A 23,121-nucleotide genomic window follows, 5' to 3' on the forward strand; every position below is an offset into this window, starting at 1 on the left:
TTTTTTCTTAAGATAACATTGATGATTATGAACTCCTTGCCTTTTATCTTTCTTTGTATCCCTAGAGCTTAGCACAGTGCCTTGCATAGGGTGCTTTATAAATGTTTATTGACTGACTGTCAGAATTAGCACAATATTCTTCATAGTCATGTCTCAAAGGTTGTCTATTACATCATATTTTTCTCTCAAGACCACATCCAGACATTCTGATCCAGTAGTTCATAGATCCTCTGCCTCCACATTTTGGATAGAAGGATGGATGGCTGGCATTTGGCAGTTTTGAAATGTTGGCTCTAAGAAAATAATGGTACCCCAGGAAGCCTGAGAGGAGGCTGTCATCAATAGTATTTAAAAGGAAGAATGCAAAGTCCGAAAAAGTGAAGTCTTTTATTTTGTGTTAAATATAGCAGCATGGCTATTATGGTAATTGTTTTCCTTAACTATATATGTTTGTAACAAATTTTGTTGTTTTATTTTCCTAAGTTGATGGGGTGTATTGTAGCTGGGGTGGGGGGTGGGAGAAGAATGCAGACTTGTAAATAGAATAGATTTTAATATAAAAATTTTAATGCAATAGGATGTTCTAACTACATAATGAAATAGAAACATTTATTCAAATCCCCACACCACATTTAATTCACAGTTCTTCACAAATTATACAAGTTGTTTCTAATGACTATTTATTTATTTATTTATGCTGGAGCAATTGAAGTTGTGACTTGCCCAGGTGACACTTTATTTTTAATGAAACATATTTCAAAGCATAAAGTATTAAATTAGTAGACTTGGCTGATTTGTCCTATAATATGGCTTAAGAAATAATTTTGTTCATGTTGGGGACTTTGTATCTTGAGAGAAATCCAAAGCTTCCTTCTGATGTAGTTTAAGGATATAGTCGGTTTTGGTAGAAAGTGTCAGTGCTGTATAAAGCCAGATGTAGTGCTATGTAAACATGTATCCATTCACTTATACTTATGCCCTTCAGTTCTAATCTACAACCCTTCATTATTCATGGGTTTAGAATAAGCAAAAGTTCCAATGCTACCAGGGAAGGAAGAGAATATTTTCCATCTTAGATCAAATTGTAGATATTAAAATCTTTTTTGTTTGTACATTGATCTGAATTTGCTTCTAAAATAAGGGAATTCTTAGTCACAGTTTGAAAGCTCTTAAGTTCTGTAGACAGATACACTCCCTACTTACATTCAAATGCTTCTTGGAAACCTGCTCTTGTCACCCTCCTCAAAAGGGTATTCTTTAATATAGGAATATAGCTAGTTTTTCCTCACAAGAGAATACAATTTTAAATCAAGTTTGCCATTCAGGAATTGAAAGAAAAAGAATCACTGTTAAACAAATGAAAGTTACTGATGATTTCAGAGATGTCATAATGGTCCCATTGAAAACTAATGTTATCCTCCCCTTCTCCCTCACCTTTATTGCAGAGGTGGAAGACTGATTTTGGAATGCTGGATATAGTGTTAAACTTTTTCAGTACATTTGTTAATTATGTGGAACAGCTTTCTTCTATTATTCTTTATTTAAAAAGGATGGCTTTCTGGGAAGGAGAGGAAGAGGAGTACATGGGGAATTGTAGGCGATATAGAAGTAAAATATAACAATAAAATTTATTAAAAACAAAAAGAAAAAGAAAAACAAAACAAAGAGTAGTGTTCTTTTGGCCACCACTGGACCTGGGGATTTAAAGGGCCCTCTTTGATTTGTTACCAGGTTCTTTTACTGTCGATATCCTCTCACAGGAGTACTTTCTCCTGGAGGATGGGGACATTCAGAATGAGCCAGTATCTCAAGGTCTGGACCACCAAGTCCAGTCTGGCAGCCTTCATGAATCCTCAGCATCATGCCTGAGAGCCATATGTTTGTTACTGAATTCCAAATGTTCTGTAGTTCTTTTTCTTATTTCTATTGTCTGATTCATGGGTGTTCCTTCAGAAATTCTGTAGTAAATTCCATCTTCCCAAAAGCAAGAAAGAATCCAGCCTAAGTCCTAATTTTATATTTTAGTTATTTAGTCCATGGCCACCAAGCTCGCCAGAGTGATCTTGCCTCACAAGCTTCCAAGTTAGCATCTAGGTAGTTTTCTTTGCTAGATCACACTTCCTTCACCTATAATAACATCTCCCACACTTGGATGCAATAGCTGTTTGCTTAAAGTCTCACATAAGACCCTTGCCCTCCCTGAGTTTTACCAGTGGGGACAATGGTCTATACATGATCAACAATAGCCTCCTTATCTGGAAGCTCAAGGAAGCAGATATGCCTTTTGGAAATTAGGTCAACTGACACCATGGAGCTGGTCTCCCATTTTCCACTCTATCTGATGGTGTTGTCCCTCTGGCAAACTGTGGCCCCATTCTACAGAAGATATATCTGTAAGGTCACAGGGCTGGAAGGGAATGTGAGACACTAAAACTGAGAAATTATTTGGTCCAACCCTCTGATTTCCCAGAGGAAGAAAATGAAACCCAGAAAAAATAAGCAATTTGTTTGGAATCTTCTGAGTTACTAAGAGCAAGAAGTAGGATTTGAAATAAGCTCCTTTGATTCCAAATCCAGGGTTCTTTCTGCCATAAGTGGGATACATTTCCGCCAATAATGGGATACATTATTGCCCTGGAGGCTTGTGCTCCTATCACCAGTAAAGGCTTTTTTGATGTTGCAAGATTTATCAAGGTTTTATCTGAGATTCTATGCTGACCTTCTTAAATCCTTCTTCCAAAATCCTTCTTATATCCAAAACATCACTTTTCTTTATATAGTGACTGATCAGGGACAGGACGAATTCTTCAAGACAGCATATGGAAAATTTATTTTCTAGGTCACTAGGTACTAGTGTGAATAGAGCTCTTAAGAATCAGGAAGCTCTGAATTCAAATTCTGCCTCAGACACCTATTAGTTGTGTGTCTTGGCAAGTGATATAACCTTGTCTGTTTCAGTTTCCTTATCTGTCAAATGGACATAACTCTAGTACCTAAGACCCAAGGCTGTTGAGGAATAGATGAGATAATATTGCTTTTTGCAATAATTATCTTATTGTTATAGAATACTAATTAAAGAATTTATTTAAAATTCTTAAGAACTATATAAGCTGTCATTTTATTATATTCTGATAAAATGGGTGGTGTACTTACTTTATGAAAGAATGATGTAGGACTTCTGTGGCAAAGATTCTTTCACAAAAGTCTGCAAGTCAGCTCTCTTGAAACATCAGGGCCTCAAAGAAAGGTGAGAACACCCCAACTAGGAGAAGAAATGATATTATGAATTAGTACTCAAATTTCTGTCTAAATTCCAGTCAGGGCCAGGATTCCCTTTATCTCTAGGCATCTGATGTCTTAGAGAGTACAGATAACACTTGTAAGTGTAAGCCTGCCTGCACACAGCATAAAACATAAAGCAAGGCTGGTAACCGATGACTTTGTTCTTGGTTTAGGATTAAATGATACTCCCTAACTCTGATGTCTTGCCATGCTATCCTACTTTCCTGTAACATGTTAATTTCTTTGGATCTGACCCCTGGCCTGCCTAGGGTATCTGCTGAACCCACATTTTTTATGGAAGTCAGTTCCCAGTTTTTGTCTTTCTTAACTAAACCTGCCTCTTCACAGTGCATATTAATGCATATCACTAATTTTGACAGTTTTAGTCATTTACCTCCCTAATTCTTTCCCTCCAGTCTAACTTTGCCTTAATATTTTTATTTTATGGTCAGAATCTTCCTCATGCATAAGCAGTTTGGGGAAAACTCTTGGGACTTCAGATGAATATCAAATGTCTTTGATAGTGCCTATATGGTGCTTTCTAAATACTTGTTGATAGACTAATTGGCAGCTTTCCTTCAGCATTTGATTTTCTGTCATAACTAGTCAGTTGACCTGTCATGTAAGGACAAGGAATGGTCTTATTTTGCCTTTCCAAAATTATCAGCTCTCTCTTTTCCTCTTCATTATCTCTGTTCTTCTGGAAGAACTTAACTTTATGGACACCTGAGGAAATGCCAAAATTCCTAGACCCTTTCCACAAATCCCTATAGGGGATTTGTGCCTCCTTGCCTTGGCCCATTATATGTGAATGATCTGGCCCTCAATTGGCATGTGACCTTTTTCCCTTTTGTGTATGTATAAATAACTAATCATTAGTTTATAAGCCCCCTTTTAGGCATAGAAATCCCTCCTTGCAGGAGGTTTAAAATGTCTTTCCCCCAATATTGCACCTGCATAGTCCCTTCTTTTTTGTTCCTTTTGCCCCAACTAGTGTTTAATCAGACCCACTGCTTTCTACTGTGACCTTAAGGCTCAACTCTTGCAAAAGTGGTATTTCCAGTTAATCAATGAACCCTACCTTTCCACTTAGATCTTATGATTAAGGTGCTCTAAGTGCGCCTTCTTGGAAAATCAATTGTGTACTTTGTATTTATCTGTTATCTTTGTTCACCAGGATGTACCCAATGAAACATAAGATCTCATTTCCTTTGAATCTCTGTGCCTAACAGGACATTGCCACCCAGTCCTAATAGCCTCTGCAATGGAAAAGAACACATGGATTATTTTTTCCAAGTGATAGTTTCCTTGCCAACCACCCTCTAAATATTAATTCTAAATATTTTCTTTTTTTCTATTTGAAAAATACTCCAGCTTCTTAGTAAAGCACCAGCTTGACTTTTGACCAAAACTGTCTCTGTTAATAAAAATCACAGTATTTTTAAACAAGACAGAGGAAGGTTCATAAAGTCATGTAGGCTGATTTATTCACAGTAATCATAGTTTTATTGTAAGATTCTAAAGCCCAGTAAGTAAATGGAATACTAATTTCATAGAATTTTAAAATAATAAGCAATCTTAGAGTTTGTCTAAATGATCTTTTTTTTTTTTTTAAAGAGGGAGAAACTAAGGCTAAAAGTGAAGTGACTTCCTGAGATCACACAGATAATTAGTGGAAAAAGCTGAACCAAAGTCCAGCTCTTTCCTTCTCACACAAAGTAGGTTGAGAGAGGTTGGTGAGAGCCCATATTTGGAATCAGAGAAGTAGAATTTGGACCTTGCTTGTCATCCATTTGGCTCCCAATTTCCTGATCTGTAAAACAAAGCTAAGATAAAGTTTAAAAGCCCTTCCAGATCTGTATCCATGAGTTGTGATATGAACGACCTTGACAATAATCAATTGTGTAGAAATATACATTCTACAGTCTAACCAACTGATTGGTTTATTGGTTGACACATCCTTCACATCTCTATATGAAGTCTATTCTAATGACCTAGGAGCTTTCCCCAGAAATTGACATTTCCCTTCTCTTATCTTTGTGTGCTGACCAGAAACTGCTGAGCTTCTTAGAATTTTTATTAAGAATTCTAGATACCCCAGTAATAGAGTAGTAATTTCCATTTACTTCAGCCTTCACTAACAAGCTCCTCAGGGTACACGGCTCCTTTTTTTTTTTTTTTTTTTTTTTTTTTTAATACTACAATCAAAAGCTCTCTACTCAAATTGACTTGTGTGACATGTGTTCAGAAATGAGAAACAACAGTACATTTTTCTGTGTTCAGGCTCAGGAAGCTGAACATTATGAGTGCCATGTTCTTATCCTGCAGAATGCTACAGTATTAAAAAAAGAAGGGAATTTTAACCCTTTTAATGGACTGACCTACTAAAAATTCAAGTGATACTTCTTTCACCTATGTGAAATACATAACAAAACATATATGCGAATGTTCTTCCCATTTAGGGGTTTAAAATTTTGAATTTTGGTTATTTTGCTGCTGGGCAGCAGAGATTTTGTTTGCCTAAGCTGCTTCATAATGCAGTCTTCCTTTGCTGCACTGTTGGAGAGCTCCTGTCACATTTGGAAAAGTGCCAGTGGGAAAAATAAGAAAAAAGAAAAGGCAGTTATGGGCTTTGGGGAAGCATCACTAACCATATGTAAAAGAAAAATCGTAGCAATATTAACTACAGGCAATAGAAATAGAAGTCTCTTTGCATTCAACTGATGAAACAATATGGAAGGAGAATTGATGACACCTGTTGACTAAGTAGCCTTTTTTTCACTACTTGTGAACTTTTGAATGAGAAACATTTTCTAGGAACAATATTTCTGTTGTCTCCTGAGAGCTTAAAAGAGATTGTAAAAGATTTGGCTTGGAGTCTCTGCACATTATCAAAATTATGTCATCTTTTATTTTGATTTTTAAAATGCTTTCTCACAAACCTATTTATATTTATCTGATAAAGTTGTGGGTGAGTAAATTGCAACCAACATAAATAATTCTAATAGATTGGGAGCGGTCTAAGAAGCCCCATAAGTTTTTTGTTTGGAATGTTTCCTAATCTGTTCACTTTATTTGATTTCTAACTCAAAATCAATATGAATAAGGTATAGAATATCAGAACCCATATTTGGCTATTCATTGCCCAAAAGAGTTTAAAAAAAAAAACAAGTGTGCTTCTGGATGAGAGTTCCCATTTTGTAGAAGCTAATGTATGTATTTTTCCTAGCCTTACACATTTCAAACAAACAACAGAGTAATGTTTGTAGTATGCTAAATTGTAAAGACCTTAATGGTGCCTTCAATTTTTTTTGTTTCCATTATTTACTTTTGTGCTAATATTGTGTTTCTATGATTAAACAGATTGCAGAGTTGAGTGAAATAAAACACATTGAAAATCTGCCACTTCTCCGGGTGCTCAATCTTTTAAAAAACCCTCTTCAGGTAAGATGCAAAGATACTAGAAGGAAATTAAATGAGTTTTGATTGAATCAATTATCTCTAAACAGAACTTTTCGTAAAAAATATAGAGAAATATAAATATATCCATCTTTATCACCCCATCTCAGGAATATTTAGGAAGTTTGAGTGACAAATAACTTTCAAACTGTTTGTTATTAAAACCGGAATTATTTTCTCTATTTCATCACCTTTTTCTTGTCAGTTTAATTGTTTTTTAGTCATGTCCACCTCTTTGTGATTTCATCTGGGCATTTCTTGGCAAGAACACTGGAGTAGGTTGCCATTTCTTTCTCTAGCTCATTTTACAGATGAGAAAACTGAGGCAAATACGGTTAAGTGGCTTGCCCAGTATCACACAGCTGATAAATGACTCCAGGCCTGACATTTTATTTGTTACCCCACCTCACTGTCCCTCTCTTTTTCATAGTATAGATAATTTCATACCTTCCCCAAATCTTTGCTGCCTAAAATCTTAAGATCATGTAACTTCCACTGAAAGCAGAGTCCAGTACTGAATATGGAACTTGATGTTTTGGGGATTGTTTGTTTCTCACCCTGAGTGTTATTAAAGATTTTCTAGAGAAGCTATTGATGTTGTAGATGAATGATTCTTTGGATTGGCCAAGAATTCAATGGTTTAGAAAGAACTTATTGTAATAATAAGGAAAAGAATCTACAATAATAGGCCTCTGTGCTTATAGCATTTTATTTGCTGTGAAATTAGTACAAAGTAAATAATGTATCCCTTACCCCCCTTCCCTTATCCTTTTTTCAGTTACTATGTTTGTTCACTTGGTCATCTTTTCACTTTTGTAAATCTATTTAGTCACTTATCTTCTGTCTGTCCTACCTAGGTATACAGATTCACTTATTCTTAACCAATGTTTTATAAAATGTCAATGTTTTATCTACCATTATCTTTTTTAAAAAGGGGGGGAATAGACAACGCCAAATTTTTGCCCTAAACAAAATCACTGTTATATGAGAATAGTGTCAACTACTATTGAACAGATATTAATAGGGTTTGAGGTTTAAGTCTCACTAAGAGCTTGTATACATTCCTGTCACAAATTCCCTCTGACAGCCACTTGCACAAACACACACACAGTTACTTCTTTTTAATTGTTTGCATCCCCACATTACCATTTTGAGGTGAGCTTTTCATATACTCATTCAAATACTGACTTGCCCAAGCAACTGGGTTTTTCCCATGATGGTCCCTTGTACAGAGAAATATGTGCATTCACAAGCTTGTATATGTCAGTAGTGTGTGGGTGAGAGAGAGCACAGAAGATACTTGATTGACTGTCTTAGAATAGTGGTTCTCAAACTTTTGTTCTCAATATTTTTATACTATTAAAAATCATTAAGACCTCTCCAAAGAGTTTTTGTTGATGTGGGTAATATTTATAGATATTTCCCGTGTTACAAATAAAAATAATTTTGAATATGTAGATCCTCTGAAAGGGTTTGAGACTCCCAGGATTTTCTGGACCACAATTGGAGAACCACTGAGTTAGAAGACAATGGAGAGAGATAACATGATTGAATGACTTTGGTGGAATGAAGGAAAGGTTGAAGGGTCAGCAAAGTCAGCAGAGGATTCTGGGGTTTGTTTAAGTGAGAAAGTAACTGAGAATTCTCCCTCATTTTCTTAACAGGAGAAATCTGACTATTGGCTCTTTGTCCTTTACACGTTACCTAGACTAACAGAATTAGATCGGAGGAAGATTAAAGTGGAAGAAAAGGTACTGTCCTTACAGTCTGATATATAATTTATAGAATTATAGAACTTGAGAATCAGGAGGGATCTTGGGAGCCATATAATGTCAATTTATGCATGAAAAAAATCCCAACAATAACATGCCCAACAAGGAGTCATTCAGCTTCTACTTAGAGCCTCCAAGAAGGAAGAATCCTTTGCCTTTCTTTTTTTGCAAAGCAATTGGGGTTAAGTGACTTGCCCAGGGTCACACAGCTAGGAAGTGTCAAGCATCTGAGGTCACATTTGAACTCAGGTCCTCCTGAGTCCAGGATTGGTGCTCTAACCACTGGGCCACCTAGCTGCCTGCCTTCCTCCCCCCAGTTGCCTTTCAGTGCAGCCCATTCCATTCTCAGACAGCTCTAAATCATAGGAGAATTTTCCTGAAATTAAACCAAAATTAGATCTTTTACAACTTCCTCTGATGGTTCATGATTCCACCCTCTGGAGCAAGTCTGATATCTACCTTTTGTTCCCTCCTGTCATATTCTCCCCTAGTCTTCTCTTTTCAAGATTGACTATGCCCAGTTTCTCCAATAATCCTCATATGGATATATAGAATCCATATAGAGCATGGACTCTAGGCCCTTCATATCATGATTCTCTCTCTCTAGAAGCTATATTTGCTTTTTAATTCGCTTTCTTAAACTCTGGTGCTCAGAATTGAACATCACACTCTGGACAAGTTCTGATAGAATTCTGAAAGTATCACTTCCCTATTCCTTGAGACTATATCCTTCTTAATGCACCCAAAGACTGCATTTTGGGGGATCACCACATTGCATTGCATTGCTTATCCATAGGAAGCTCATAGGCCACTACAACCACTAGATTTTTTTCCTCCAGAACAGCTGTTGTATAGTAATATCTCTCTCATTTTATATTTGTGAAGTTGATTTTTTTGTACCCAGGTGCAAGAATTTACATTTATTACAACTGAACTTAATATTATTAAAGTCAGCTTAAGCCTATCAAGATCATTTTGGATTGTGTCATCCCCTGTGTTACTGTTTCCTCCTGGTTTGATGTCATTTATAGATTTAACATATATACCATTTATGTCTTTCCCCGAGTCTCTGATAAAAATGTCAAATAGTACAAGGCCAAGTACATATCCCAGGATTTGTCCCTTTTTGCCTTTTTTAATTGTGTGTTATCTTTTTTTGGTTTCTCTACTTGTTTGTGACCATTTTTTGGTCTTTTCAGGTTCATCTTTCTCCTCTTGCCCTCTAAGTGTGGAGATTCTTTTCATCTTCTTTTATCTCTTAACTCAGAGAACTCACTTCCATGTCTTCAAGTTTTCTCCTCTCTATTTCTGGCTCCCAAAGCTATCTTTCGTCCCAAAGCACCAGTGCCATGTTTTTAACTGCCTGCTGAGCATCACCATCTAAATATCATTCCTAAGCCTCCAGTCCAACATATTCAAAATTGAACTCATCTTTCCCTCTAAAACTGTCCACACTCTCACATTTCTAATGGAGGGTACTACCATCTTCTCAGCCACCAAAACTAAAAGTTATGGACTCAACCTTTGGTGGTTCCATCCAGTCCAATCCCACAAGGATTTTAAAATTTCCTAATATATGCAAGATGCTATACAAGATTCCAGGGATGTAGAGATAAAATGCAAAGCATCCCTTGCCTTCAAGAAGATTGTATTCCTTTCAAGAGATATAGCATGTGAATGGATAAGTTTATCTATGATAGTTTGGAGAGAAAGCACTCACAACTAGAAAGATAAAGAAAGTATTCCAGTAGAAGATGGTGCATGAAACAAACCTGGAAGCCCGGCAATTATGATATTAATAGAACTTTTAAAATAAAAAAAATAAATTAAACAATTGAACAAAATTAAATCATGTTGCCTTAACACAGTGATCTATCACTGTAAGGTTTAACTACCAAAAATGACTGAAAGTGAAGAAATCCAAGGATTTTAGGGGTAGCAATAAGAATCTAGTGATCCTAGAATCCCTTTAATCCTCGGCTTCCTAGAATTCTTTACCTGTGAAACATTGCTCCTGTTCAGTCCCCAAAGTCCTATTCCTTTATTCCTGCTTCAGCTGCTACTGAGTTTTGTGGGAGAAAGTCACAAATTCAAGCTGATTTTACCTAATATTTCACTGATAATTTTTGGCATATAATCTCAATGGGATTCTTGCTGCGCTCCAATCCTAATACTATACTTTCATCAATGATCTATTTCATTCTTCATACCTATCATCCAATATTTTTCTTTAACTCCTTTTATACCCACTCCATCCCAAATTATGGGAGATCATCTAGCTTCTTATTTCAGAGAATACTGAGGCTGTTTTTATGTAAATTCCCTTAACTCTATTATCTCCTCTCCTCCATTCCTCATAACTCCTTAATAATTCCCATTACTTTTCCTTCCTTTTGGTCACAAAAGTGATATATTTATTCCCTAATTGGGCCAATATCTTCAACCATTCCCCTAATCATATTCTCTCCTCCCTTTCCAATGTTTAGCTTTGGTTCCAGAGACTTTTTCTACAAATGCTTCTCTTTCTTGATATTCTTCATTCTCCTCTTTCCTACTTGTTCACAAACATGCAGTTTGTCTCAATCCTAAACAAGCCTTCCCTTGACTCTTTCATTTACCATCCTATCTCTCCACTAATAATCTCTTAGATAAAAATGCCTTATACTCCATGTTTCCATTCTCACCTTCTGTTCTCCTCTTCTAACATGGCATCCAATTCTACCACTTTACCAAAACTTTTCAAGGGTAAGTCAGTGGTCCTCTGATTGTCAAATTCATTGGCATTTTATAAAGGTCTCATCTCCTTTGATCTCTCTGCAGTTTCATCACTGTTAATCACACCTTTATATTTAGTATTCTTCTGCTTTACTTTGAGAGATTTTTGCTTTTCTTTCTCTTTCTGTAAATGATCCTTCTATAAGGGTCCAGCCTTAGCCTTCTTTTTGCCCTCCATTTCCAGTCTCATCCATTCCCTGTGACCTCTATTGCAATCTATATTTCTTGACCTAGATCTTTTACCTAGATCCCATCTCCATGTGCTCTATAAGGCCCCTTTCATGTAGGTTCTAATGGAATCTCACATTCAGCATGTCCCAAAGTTAGCTTGTCATAAAACCACAGGGCTATTTTTCATTCTTTCTTTTGTCTTGACTCTCCTGTGAGATCAATGATCAAGTTCTTTAAGTCCCACTTTTGCAATATCTTATGCATCTTACTCCCTTCTTGTTTTCATTATCTCCTTAATGCAGGTTTTCTTTAATACCTTTCTAGACTCTTGGAACAGATCCCAATTGCTCTTCCAGCCTCTAGTGAATTCCCTTCTAATCCATCCTTTATCCAATTATCAGAATAACTTTTTTCATATGTATCATATAATTCCTTTGCTCAAAAATATTCAGTGGCTCCTGTTGAGCAAAGTACAGCCTCCTTTGTCTGGTCTGCAAGGTCCTCACATTAAGGGTACCTTACTTTTCCAACAGTATTTAGAATTTCCTATTTCCTATTCTTTTCCTTCACCCATTTAAACAGATTGCACTACTTGAAATCAAATGTACCATTCTCTCCTCTCTGAGCAGACATACTCAGATCTCCATGCTTCTGGAATGTTATTCTTCCCTCTTCCACCCATGATATCCCTACCCAAATATCAAAGTCTAATCCTCCATGATGCTTTGTTTTAAATCTCCCTGACTTGTCACCTAATAAATGCTTGATAGTTGTCAATTATTTGAATTAATCTATTTTGTTGATAAATTTCCCTTTTTGATTTCATATAGAATTTTTAAAAAAAATTTCTAATACTTAAATAAAATATTAATTATAGCTATTAGTTTTGGTGCATTTTATCTCCATATTAAAATATAGGGTATGTCATTATTTAATCTAAAATTTGTGCCTTTCCCTTTAGTAATAGATAAATTGCAAAGGCCCTCCTAACTTTTAATACTCTGTAATTCTGATTTTAAATTTTTAAATAATTCTTTGCACATGGATTAATAAAAAGGAAGTTTAAAGAAAAAATTATCAAAATCCTTCATTATTCTTCTTTACTAAGATTAGAAAAATAGGCTACATTGATAGTTATAACTATAAATTTAATGTGTTCCTTCCTTTCACTATAAAGCTTGCGTTTTCAAAATCTTTCACATATGATTATAACATTAAAGCTTTGTTTGTTTCCTCTCCCCAACCATAAGTTATAAATGAGTAAATAAAGAACTACTCAATTTCTGCTTGTAATTTTGTATTCATTTATCTCAGGAGTTTATTCATTTATTCTTGGGAGCTGAATTGGTTGAGCTGTCTTTAATAAGCTAACCATGAGGAACTGGAAATTTTAATTAGGAAAAAGCTTTCTCCTCTCTCTATAGAAATATATAGGTGACATCATCTACTTTCCTTCCCTTACCCTTTCCTAATTCTGGAAACAGGTTGAAGCAGTAAATAAGTATAACCCTCCCCCTGAAGTAGTTGCCGCTCAAGATCATCTGACCCACGTTGCATACAGCATGATGCAGCCACAGAGGATCTTTGACAGGTAGGTGCATTTAGCCAAGGTCCCCACTTGGGACCACAGCTGGAACTCAAGCTCAGCAAAGCAGCCCAAGACTGATGCTGTTCTCTTTGGTAGTGCCATTTTTCCTCTGTTAGAAAATGGTTCACCTTAGTTTGTTTAGAAAGGACTGTGCTTGTCCTGCTTCTCCAATAAAGATCATCCTGAGCTCCTTTATAACCAACAGTACAAATTTGTAAAGTGGCTTCTAATTTTGGAAACAAAGCTTGCAGATGGCTATAGCCATGAAGCAGTAAAGTGGATTGCACCAGGCAGGATTCCAACTTAGGGCCTCATCTTCACTGAGAGAATTGAGTTAGTTTATGATACCATTGAGAAGTGTTCATTAACATCTAAATGAACATCTAAATACCTCTATCAAAGAATTTTTAAACTAACAAAAATCTTTAGGATAGTTCTCTGGTCACAATAATAATTCACATTTATATCTGTTTTAGACTCAGCCTAAGGGAAAAGCTAACATTTGTGCACAGCTTAAAAAAGAGGCTTAGAAATCCATCTTGGCTGAATTGAAAAATGACTTTGGTCTACCACCTTTAAGCTTTGAGAGAGATTTGCAATAGTTTCTTCTTTTTAAACAGCCTGTTGGGGCAGATGACCATTTGTGATACAAAAATAGGATGCAAAAATTCGATCAATATCCAAAGAAATTTTTTTTAAAAATACTTTTTGGAATAAATAGTTCTAAAATGTCAGATCTTCATATAGAATTTACTCCATTATTTTGTGTTCTTGGGGACCTAGTAAGAGTAAAAATGTTTTAGTTTTCAACAAAGCACATAATTTTTGTACAGTTTGATAGCCTAGTCAAATATTGTAAAATGTAATTATTGCATTCCTTTATGCAAAATGTTTTATCATTTCGAGTATTTCTGGGAAAGTAAATTTGACCTAATAGAAGAACATTTATGATTTCATGGTTTGTTTGTTTTTTTCCACTAAGAGATGCTAATTGTCTCATGCTTCTGGCTATCTTCATATAAAAAAAAAAGTGTAAAACAAAATTTGCTGCAGCAGTTGGTTAATCAAGTGACTGATTATTTCTGATCTACCCTTGGACAAAGACTGATGTTATTCTCTATCAGAAATAGCTGCTTTGCTTTCAGGAGTTCTAATTTTAGCATGGGTAGAAAATAGAAACATCACCAAATAGCTACCAGTGGTAAATGGTGGGAAAAAATCATCTAGTTTTTGATTATTATACCTCCATACCATAACTAGGCTTCCCTTTTGTTTGTCTCTTTAAACACTCTTTCTCCTGAAAGTCATGTCCATTTATATTTACTATTATCTTTCAAGTAAACCTTTTAATTTTCTTTGGAGCTAATATATTTTCAAATAAGTGAACATATGGCTTAATACTTAAGGTAACAACCAATTTTTAAAATTACATTTTTCAGTATGCCAGTGTTCAATTAGGAAGGCACATATTGTATCCATTAATGAAATTTAATTCTTTTTTATTCTTTGATTGATGAATTTAATGTTTATAAACTATAATTTTCTGGTAGTTTATCATGTTAAATCTAAATCAGTAATCAATTTTAATTTATTAAACTTTACTTTCATACCAGCAAAATGCAAATAAAATGCCTGGTAGGTTATTACTGGAAAGAAAAGGCACAAGATTCCACTTAGAAGTCAGTGTGAGAGAGGTAGCTAGGGGGTACAGTGGATAGAGAGAGAGAGCCTTGGAGCCATCAGTGGACAGAGAGATAGTCTTGGAGTCATATCAACCTGAATTCAAGTTCCACCTGGGACACCTGCTGATTTTATGACCTGGGACAAGCCAGTGGCTTCTTTGGGCCCTAGGAAACTCTGTGATTATAAGTTTCAGAGGAGGTTCTGACTTGCATTGTTGGAGGGAGTTTTCCCACCTAAGAGTTCTCTTAAGTTGAGGAGATCACAGATCCAGTCCCTAGCTACATCACTAAAGACCCCAAGTAAACTAAAGTTCAACATTTTCTTGTTTTAACACATATATTTGGGTTTTTTCTTTGTGAGCATCTTTGATCTGAATATTATATATGGCAATCCCTTAGTTTTCTGAAAGGATCACTGTAGTTATACAATTTATGCAAGTAAAAAATAATCATTACAGAGGCAGCTGGTAACACAGGACCAGGTGCTGCATCTGGAGGCAGGAAGACCTGAGTTCTAATGTGGCCTCAGATATTTAACTGATTGTGGGAATCATCTCTGCTTTCCAGTTTCCTATAAAATGGAGAAAAAAAATAGTCTCTATCCTGCAGAATTTGTAAAAAGTGCCTGGCACATGGGGGGTGTTTTAAAAACTTTTTTTTCTCTCCCCTTCTTGGTTTTAATCTGTACATTTGGTATACCCTAGCTAGGTAGCCTATAACTGAGCATAAACGTGTCTGGTTCTGCGTTGTTACAGCACCTTGCCCAGCCTTGACGCTCCTTATCCCATGTTGGTGTTAGTTGGCCCACAGTCTGGAGGGAAACGCGAACTTGCTCACCGACTCTGCCGGCAGTTCAGTGCTTTCTTCAGATACGGGTAAGTTTGTTGATTGGCTTGTGAGACCAGGAAGACTTGACAAACGTTGAGTTTGGATTTTATACAACCATATATACAACCATAACACTGTGCAGAGTATATTCTCTCTAATAACCCTGACGTGCAGACATTTGCAGAAGTAGTTATTATAGGAACCACAATAAATATTAATTGGGGACAATAGTGAGGGAAGACACTGCTCCTCATGCATAAATTGTTAATATTACAAGCTGAACGCAAAGCCGGTGGGTCGTGCTTAAGTGGTCTTGTAATGACTGGGCGCCTCTCACCATTCTTGGACCATTCCACTCGGAAATGGGGACCATTGTTGAATTGTCGTCAAAAAGAGAAACTCCGCAAGCTGTGTGACCCTGGGCAAGTCACTTAACCCCAATTGCCTCAGGGGGAAAAAAAGAAAAGAAAAAAAAAAGACTCCCCCAAAGCAGCGAGAAGCCGAAAATTTACTTTTGTACCCCCCTCATCCCTCCCCCCACCTCCTCCCCACCCCCCGCAGTCAGAAGCCGGTGCTCCATGTGGCTCAGTGACATCGCGCAGCTGTTAAGTAGAAGGCATATCAGCTCCTTTGCAGAGCTTTCTTCCACCACGGAGCATTTTTGGCAGTAACTTTTCAGATGCATGACTTAATTCAGAGTCAGCCCAGAATAATTCTCCAGAGCCTGAATATTCTTTGCTTTTTAATGCAACATGATGGTGTTTGAAGGCAGATTCATTTTGTCGCAACACACTGTGTCAGTATTAATCACAATGTTGTGATGTTCGGGTTTGCTTCGCTGGATAAACTCGCACTAGTGACAGCCCTCTATTAGTCTCTTCTGCTCTCAACATACACTGAACAGCCTCTCTTTCTGTCCTTGATCTTCACTTGTGTCTTTCCTCTGAGTGGTGTGTTTTACAACAAAGGAAAAAGAAAGGAGGGTGGGCTTTTTTCCCGGCTCCCTCATATCAGCGTTGGGATTTTCAGAAGCTCACACTTTGCCTGATGACAGAACAAAATAAAAGTTCGAAAAAGTTACACCAACCCAGAGCCATCCTAAATGTCCTCTAAGCTCTCTTGAAAGGCTCTGAGAATAAGACGTCAAATTGGGACTGTGGTTCATGTTTCTTTGAGTTATTCCCTTTATTTGCATGGATGAGAAAGAGATTGATTTTTAGACTAGCAATCTATGGCAGTAAATTAGAAATGGAATTCAACAAAAGATAAGCAAAGAAAAGCATAATGCAAATGGTTTTCTAATACTTTTTTCCCATTTTTTTCTTAAACTAATCATGTCCAGACAATGCAAATAGTATTTTGAATAGGCCCATTTTATTTAGATTTTTAAAGTCATCTCTTTCACTTAAACTCCCAACACAAATACTATGAAATATTCTGAGGAGGAGAATAATTCAAATACCCAGAACCAACTAATAAATTAACTATTATATTCTACAGAAATTAGATTACAATGTGAGAATAAAACTTCAGAGAATAAAACTAATCGAGCTTCTTGACCAGTTTAAATGATTGTCTGGCATAATTCCAAAGAGAAAATGGCAAAGATGTCCACTTTCCAAGTATTACTCTGTCTTTTTGGTCCTGAACTCCAATTCTGAGAACTTTCTAGACAAAAGCAGTTACTGGAGGTGAACCCAGATACCATTTATGAATCCTTCCTTTCTTTGGGCCCTTATGCCATTGGACTGACCATCCTGGCCTATTAGGGTACCATCCACTTTCACTTAGCCATCAGTCACACAGTTAGTGATCTTGGGCTATGTGCAGGGCGCTATGCTAAGGGCATATTGGTAAATGCTGGATGGCTTCTCCATCTCCAGTGTCCAGTCTCCTGAAGGGAGTGGAGACATGAAGATGTTCCCCATCACCTTTCAGTAAGGCATGCAGTTCAGGAGGGACCTCAGGGACAGAATAAAGTTCGAGATCTGGGCCAGACACTTCCCAGCTGCATAACCATGGACACCTGCTCTGGCCCTGAGCTTCCCTCTCCCCATCCATCCCCACTTAGTCTCAAAGTGATTTTGCTAAAGCACAGGTCTGACCACATCCTCCCTCCCTTGCCCCAATCACTACACTTCAGTGACTCCCCAGGAAACGTTTAGAAGTTAGAGCCCCTTCCTTCCTTTCCTGTCTTCTTCCATTCTACTCCTCTTCGGGTAGATCCATCAGCATCATCCTGCTTGCTGCTCTTCATACATGGCATCCTTTTTCAGTGGTGGTCCCCCAGCTTCCTTGAAAATCCAAGCCAATTCCACGTATTTAACATATATTGGGTTACTTGCTGTCTAGAGGAGAGGGTCTTAGAGAAAGGGAGAAAAAAATTGGAAGACAAGGTTTTGCAGGGGTGAGTGTTGACAGCTATCTATGCATGTATTTTGAAAATAAAAAGCTTTAAAAAATAAAAAGAAAATAAATTTTAAAAAAAAGAAAAAGAAAAGAAATTTCATCTCAAATTCTGTCTTGTTTAGGAGCTTTTTCTAGTTTCTCTTTAACTCCCCATTGTTTTCCCTCTGAATTTACCTTTTATTCACATTGTAAATATCTTATATTACAGTAATTTGTGTTCTGTCTTCCCCATTAGAATGTTGGCTCCTTGAGGGTAAGGACCCTCTTTTTGCTTTTCTTTTTATCCTTGTGCTTACGCAGTACCTGGCACATAGTAAGTGTTTAATCAGTGATTAAAACCCATCTGCCTGACTAAAATCATAGATGAGCAACTTGTTCATTAGTACCTAGAAGCTAGTGGCAAGGGCAGCTGAGTGGCACGGTGAATAGAATGCCAGCCCTGGAATCAGGAAGACCCTGGCCAAGTCATTGAACTCTGCCTTAGTTCCTTCACCTGTAAAATGAGAAGGCGATGGCAAACCACTCCAGTATCTTTGCCAAGAAAATCCAAATGGGCACCTAAACCACAGCAAGCTTGGGGGGGGGGGGGAATAGGTGGCCTTGGAGTCAGGAGGACCTAAGTTCAAAACCTGTCTTGGACACTTACTTGTTATGTGGCCTACAAGCCACTTAATCTCATTCATCCTCAGTTTCTTTGTCTGGGAAATGGGGATTAATAATAGCACCTCACTCATAGGATTGTTGGAAGGATGAAATGAGAGCACTTCATAAATCTTAAAGAGGAATATAAATTCTAGCTATTCATATTTGCCTTTCTGTATAAATGAAAGCTCAGTTTAATTTTGTATAACCTTCTAATGACGTTTTCCATTTTTAAAATGCTTAGCTTTTTCCCTCTGTCTATAACACAGCATTAATTTTAATGGCCTGCTGTCTTAATTGGTTTGTCTTTGGTGATGTTCTGGAACAGCACAATTCTCTGGGGCCACCATTTTCACCGCACTGGAGAATTTTTACCCTGGAGTACAAAATCCCTTAATATCTGACACTTATATTTTGTTTTAGGCTCTCTAGTGGCAATCAGTGAAACTATTTAAAGTAATAACTCTCCAAATATGTAGATGGGTAACCAAAACCTGTCTTCCTTACCAATGAACTGTTCTGGAAGAAGCCAGTTCTTTGTAGAAACTAAGTATCATTTGCTTAATCACTTAAACAGAGTTTAGTTCCTGTAACCTCACCAAGGTTTCAAAGTACCTCACCAATGTCTTCTCTCATAGCTGGACACCCTTCAGTTTGTTAGCATCCTTTGAGATGTGATAGAATGTTCCTCTCCCCTTGGGGTAAGACTGTTGTTACAGCAGTGAGAATTTAACATTTATCTTTGCTTATCTGGCGAATAAAACAAAATAGAACTTGACCCATTTTATAGCAATTTACTGTGACTTGTTAAGGAACATAGGAAAAACAGTATTTCTTCCTAGGGGGAAAATTTTAAATTATAAAAATGTCCATGTAAGTGTTTGGTGTCACCAGTTGAAGTTCTGGCAACATTTCAGTGTTTTCTCTATTACACATTTGTTTTCTGAGGTGTTTACATTTAGGTTTACCCAGAGGTATCTGGTGGTACAAAGGATTGAGAGCCTGGAGTCAAGAAGAGAAGAATTAAAATCCAGCCTCAAAAACTCAGAAGCTGTATGACCTGGGCGAGCCATTTAAACTCTGCCTGCCTCAGTTCCCTCATTTATAGCATAAAAGTGATTAATCAGAGCACTTACTTCCCAGAGTTGTTGTGAGGATCAAAAGAGATAATATTTGTAAAGCCCTTGCACAGGACCTGGCCCACAGTGGGCACTCGGTCAATGCTTGTTTCCTTTCTATCCACTCTATAATGTTTCTACAAATGACAATTGGGCAACAGCTTCAGATATTTACCAGTTGGACTGGGCCCTTTTTCATGAACCAAGAATAGAGTTCATAAGGTATCATTACAGTAAATGTAGGTGTTGTCAGCTACCACTGTGCTAATGAGAGCATTGTTTTCTTTGTCTGGGTAGAAGCTATAAATCATGATAAAATCAATGAACATTTCCTGAGCACATTCTTAGCTCTGCAAAATGCTGCTAATTCAAATTATGTTTTCTCTGTAAGAAATTCTATAAAATTTCCTGTCCAATTAGTTGTTCCAGCAGTGTGGAAAGATCACAGAAGAGTAGGTCAAAAAAGTGATTCCTGCTCCACTGATTCAGATGCCCCTACTGACCTAAGAAAGGATTAGCACCTAGTACAAAGCCTGCCATGTAGCATGGTAGATGATTAGTAAATTCTTGTGGATTGATTGAGATCCTTTTACCAAGGTAGTGCGACTACCTCTATTTAGAGTTTCCTTGATGTCTTGGGTTTATAATCCAAATGTAATATTAAATATTAAAATAAATTTTAAATATTAAAAACAACTTTTATAGTCTCTTGATTATCTGCACTAATGGAAGGGAACAGCATTGTTAATAATGGAAAATATTTGGATTTGGAATGTATTTTAGATGTTGTTTTTCCACCCAGAAGATTTACCTTTTAAATTTCCTTTTTTGCATAATATGATGTTAGCATTAATTGAGGATCCCCAGAGAACACGGTAATGAAAGAAGCAGTATAATATAGTATATGAGTCATGAGTTCTGAATTCTAGGGCTGGGTTGGACTAGCTGTGGGGCAAGTTATATTTAAGCTTCATCATAGACAAAATAGAAATAATACATACCTTGTCTACTTGAGAAGTTTGAAATCAGGATTTAACAGGAAAGTATATTTGAAATGTGTTGAAAAAACATAAGGCATTATTCAAGTATTATTACTATAGTTAATAATTGGTGGCAGGGTTTCATTGATGGTACAGGAGAAGGATAAGGAAGAGAGAGACCAAGAAGAAGGAGTGGTAGAAGGAAATCTTGAGAGTACTATGTCAAAGAGGCCAAAGGAGAAGGAACTATCAAGAGGAGGAGGAGTTGGGAGTTAGGAGACGGGATTAACAGTATAGAAAAATGAAAAGAAACAAGAAAGAGTTGGATAAAGACTTTGGTGGAGTCCTTAGGCTTGGGTGGCAGAATGTGAAGGGATTTGAGGAACACTTGAAGAACACGGAAGCAATGAATGAAACCACTCTTCCTAGATAATTGCTATTAAAATGCATTAAAATGAATGTAAGACATAGGGCAATAACTGAAAAGTAGCAAGGTCAAAGATAAGTTTTTTGTAGGAAGGGGAGATGCTTCCTCGTGGATGAGATGTTTCCTCATCTAATATGAGAAGGTTTAACTAAATGACCTCCCAGGACTTTATCCAACTCAAAATCCTTAGGATCCTAAGAATTTACCACGCTCCCAAAGGGCTGGGATCCCCAAAAATGTCAACTGACTGAGAAGTGTACAGAATAGAAATATCTCAATCTTCTTAGATAGATAAAATACAGGTTATTTCTGTTTTACCTAAGATGAAACATAGGTAGCTTGCCCAAGATTCCAAGGTCTTCAAACAGGCTCTTGTAATTTTATAATTCTATGGTGTTATTCCATAAGGTGTGATGATGGCAAGGGCTAACAATTTCCTTAATGCATAATAAGAGTAATCTGTTTATATAGAACCAACTTAATCATTTTTTAAGTGCAACTTTGATTTTCCCCAAAAAAAAATGCTTTTAATCATTCTTTTTCATCACATTTTAATTTAATGCAATTATTTGTTTTCTATCTTTCAGCGCCTGTCACACCACAAGACTTCCCTACTTTGGTGAAGGGGACCGAGTTGATTATCATTTTGTTTCTCAGGAAGTTTTTGAGGAAATGCGATGCTTGGTAAGAATTTTGAATGTTCCAGAATCAAGTAATCTTGTTTGCAATGATGAATTTATTATTATTTGAATGCTTCTCATGTTTTAGGAAAAATTATTCTTAATACATCAAGAAAACACTGCTATTGTTTCTCTACAGCTGTTATACCTGGTACTAGTTGGTCTTTATGGCTTCAGTGTAAATAAATTCTACCAGACATAATTTAATGCTTATGTATTAATCCATGCATAAGACTTTGGTTATATGGTCAGAGAGGGCGTCTTTCTATTCTGTTAATACAGAATCTCACAGGCCTATAGAAGTTATTAGACAGAAGTCAGTCTACTTGATCTGTGTTCTTTCATATCCTTATATTTCCAGAGATGCAGATCTTAATAAGAGAGCTTAACTGTTGTAGAGTTTACCTAGGGGAAGAGAGTCCTTAGACAACACATTTAAAGTATTTTTTTATTCCTTACGTGACCCAAATTCCCAGCCAGGTAAAAGCCCTTGCTCATAAAACGGCCTCAGGTAGACTCAGTGCAATCTTGCTCACATGAGATTTCATGTCTATTTTGGCAGTTCTATCATTCCAGCTATCAGTAATTACACACTGTGCACTTATCTTTATGAACATGACTTTATATCCATATGCAGAATGAGTCTCCAGAGACTATACTCTTTATTTTTGGTAACCTACAACTTTGTTATTCATGCAATATACTTACAATTAATTATTATAATTCAATCTATATTTGCTCCAAATAGGTATTTAAAGCAAATATAGATCACTGCAAACTTATTTATCATACAAATAAATCTAAATATAGATTATAAATCTCTAGTTGCTACAAATGATCCATTTGCTTTCATGCTCCTCCAAAGTAATTGTATAATTTTGAAGTTGTCCCAAGAGTAAGAATAAAGGAATCATGTGTAGCTTTGGGAAAGTGAGACTGAAGGGAAACATTCCTCACCTTGCACTACAGTTTTTTATAGCTTACTTTTTTCTATGAAATTGTATTCCTGCATCACAACATGAGAAACAGCCACATTCTTATAACCTTGAAGTTTCAAAGAATGGCTATTATTGAGAGCATTGAATCTAATAATCCACTGAATGTTGAGTTCAAGTGAGGCAGAAGAGGAAGCATTGCCAGTCTCTTGGAGATGTCCCACAGATTCTGAAGAAGGATTCTCTCTGTGATGAAACAGTTCAGATTCACAGATGACATTGCAATAATTATATTGATCCCCAGAACACACTACAGATTTTCTTCAGTTAAGTTAATAATTCGGAAAAGGCTAATTTAATCACTCACACTGTA

General features: G+C 36.5%; 1 protein-coding gene across 3 annotated transcripts in view; it reads left to right on the forward strand.

Moving 5' to 3' along the window:
- The window catches only part of LRGUK (leucine rich repeats and guanylate kinase domain containing), a 143,399-nt gene that overhangs the window by 23,195 nt on the left and 97,083 nt on the right, over positions 1-23,121 (forward strand). For all 3 annotated transcript variants that reach the window (XM_031939086.1, XM_031939087.1, XM_031939085.1), the window contains exons 8-12: positions 6,646-6,726; positions 8,406-8,492; positions 12,944-13,050; positions 15,485-15,604; positions 21,721-21,817. In XM_031939086.1, the coding sequence (XP_031794946.1) occupies positions 6,646-6,726; positions 8,406-8,492; positions 12,944-13,050; positions 15,485-15,604; positions 21,721-21,817 (492 nt within the window). The remainder of the gene's footprint in view (positions 1-6,645; positions 6,727-8,405; positions 8,493-12,943; positions 13,051-15,484; positions 15,605-21,720; positions 21,818-23,121) is intronic.

The sequence above is a fragment of the Sarcophilus harrisii genome, chromosome 5 (genome assembly GCF_902635505.1).
Source record: "Sarcophilus harrisii chromosome 5, mSarHar1.11, whole genome shotgun sequence".
Lineage (NCBI taxonomy): Eukaryota > Metazoa > Chordata > Mammalia > Dasyuromorphia > Dasyuridae > Sarcophilus > Sarcophilus harrisii.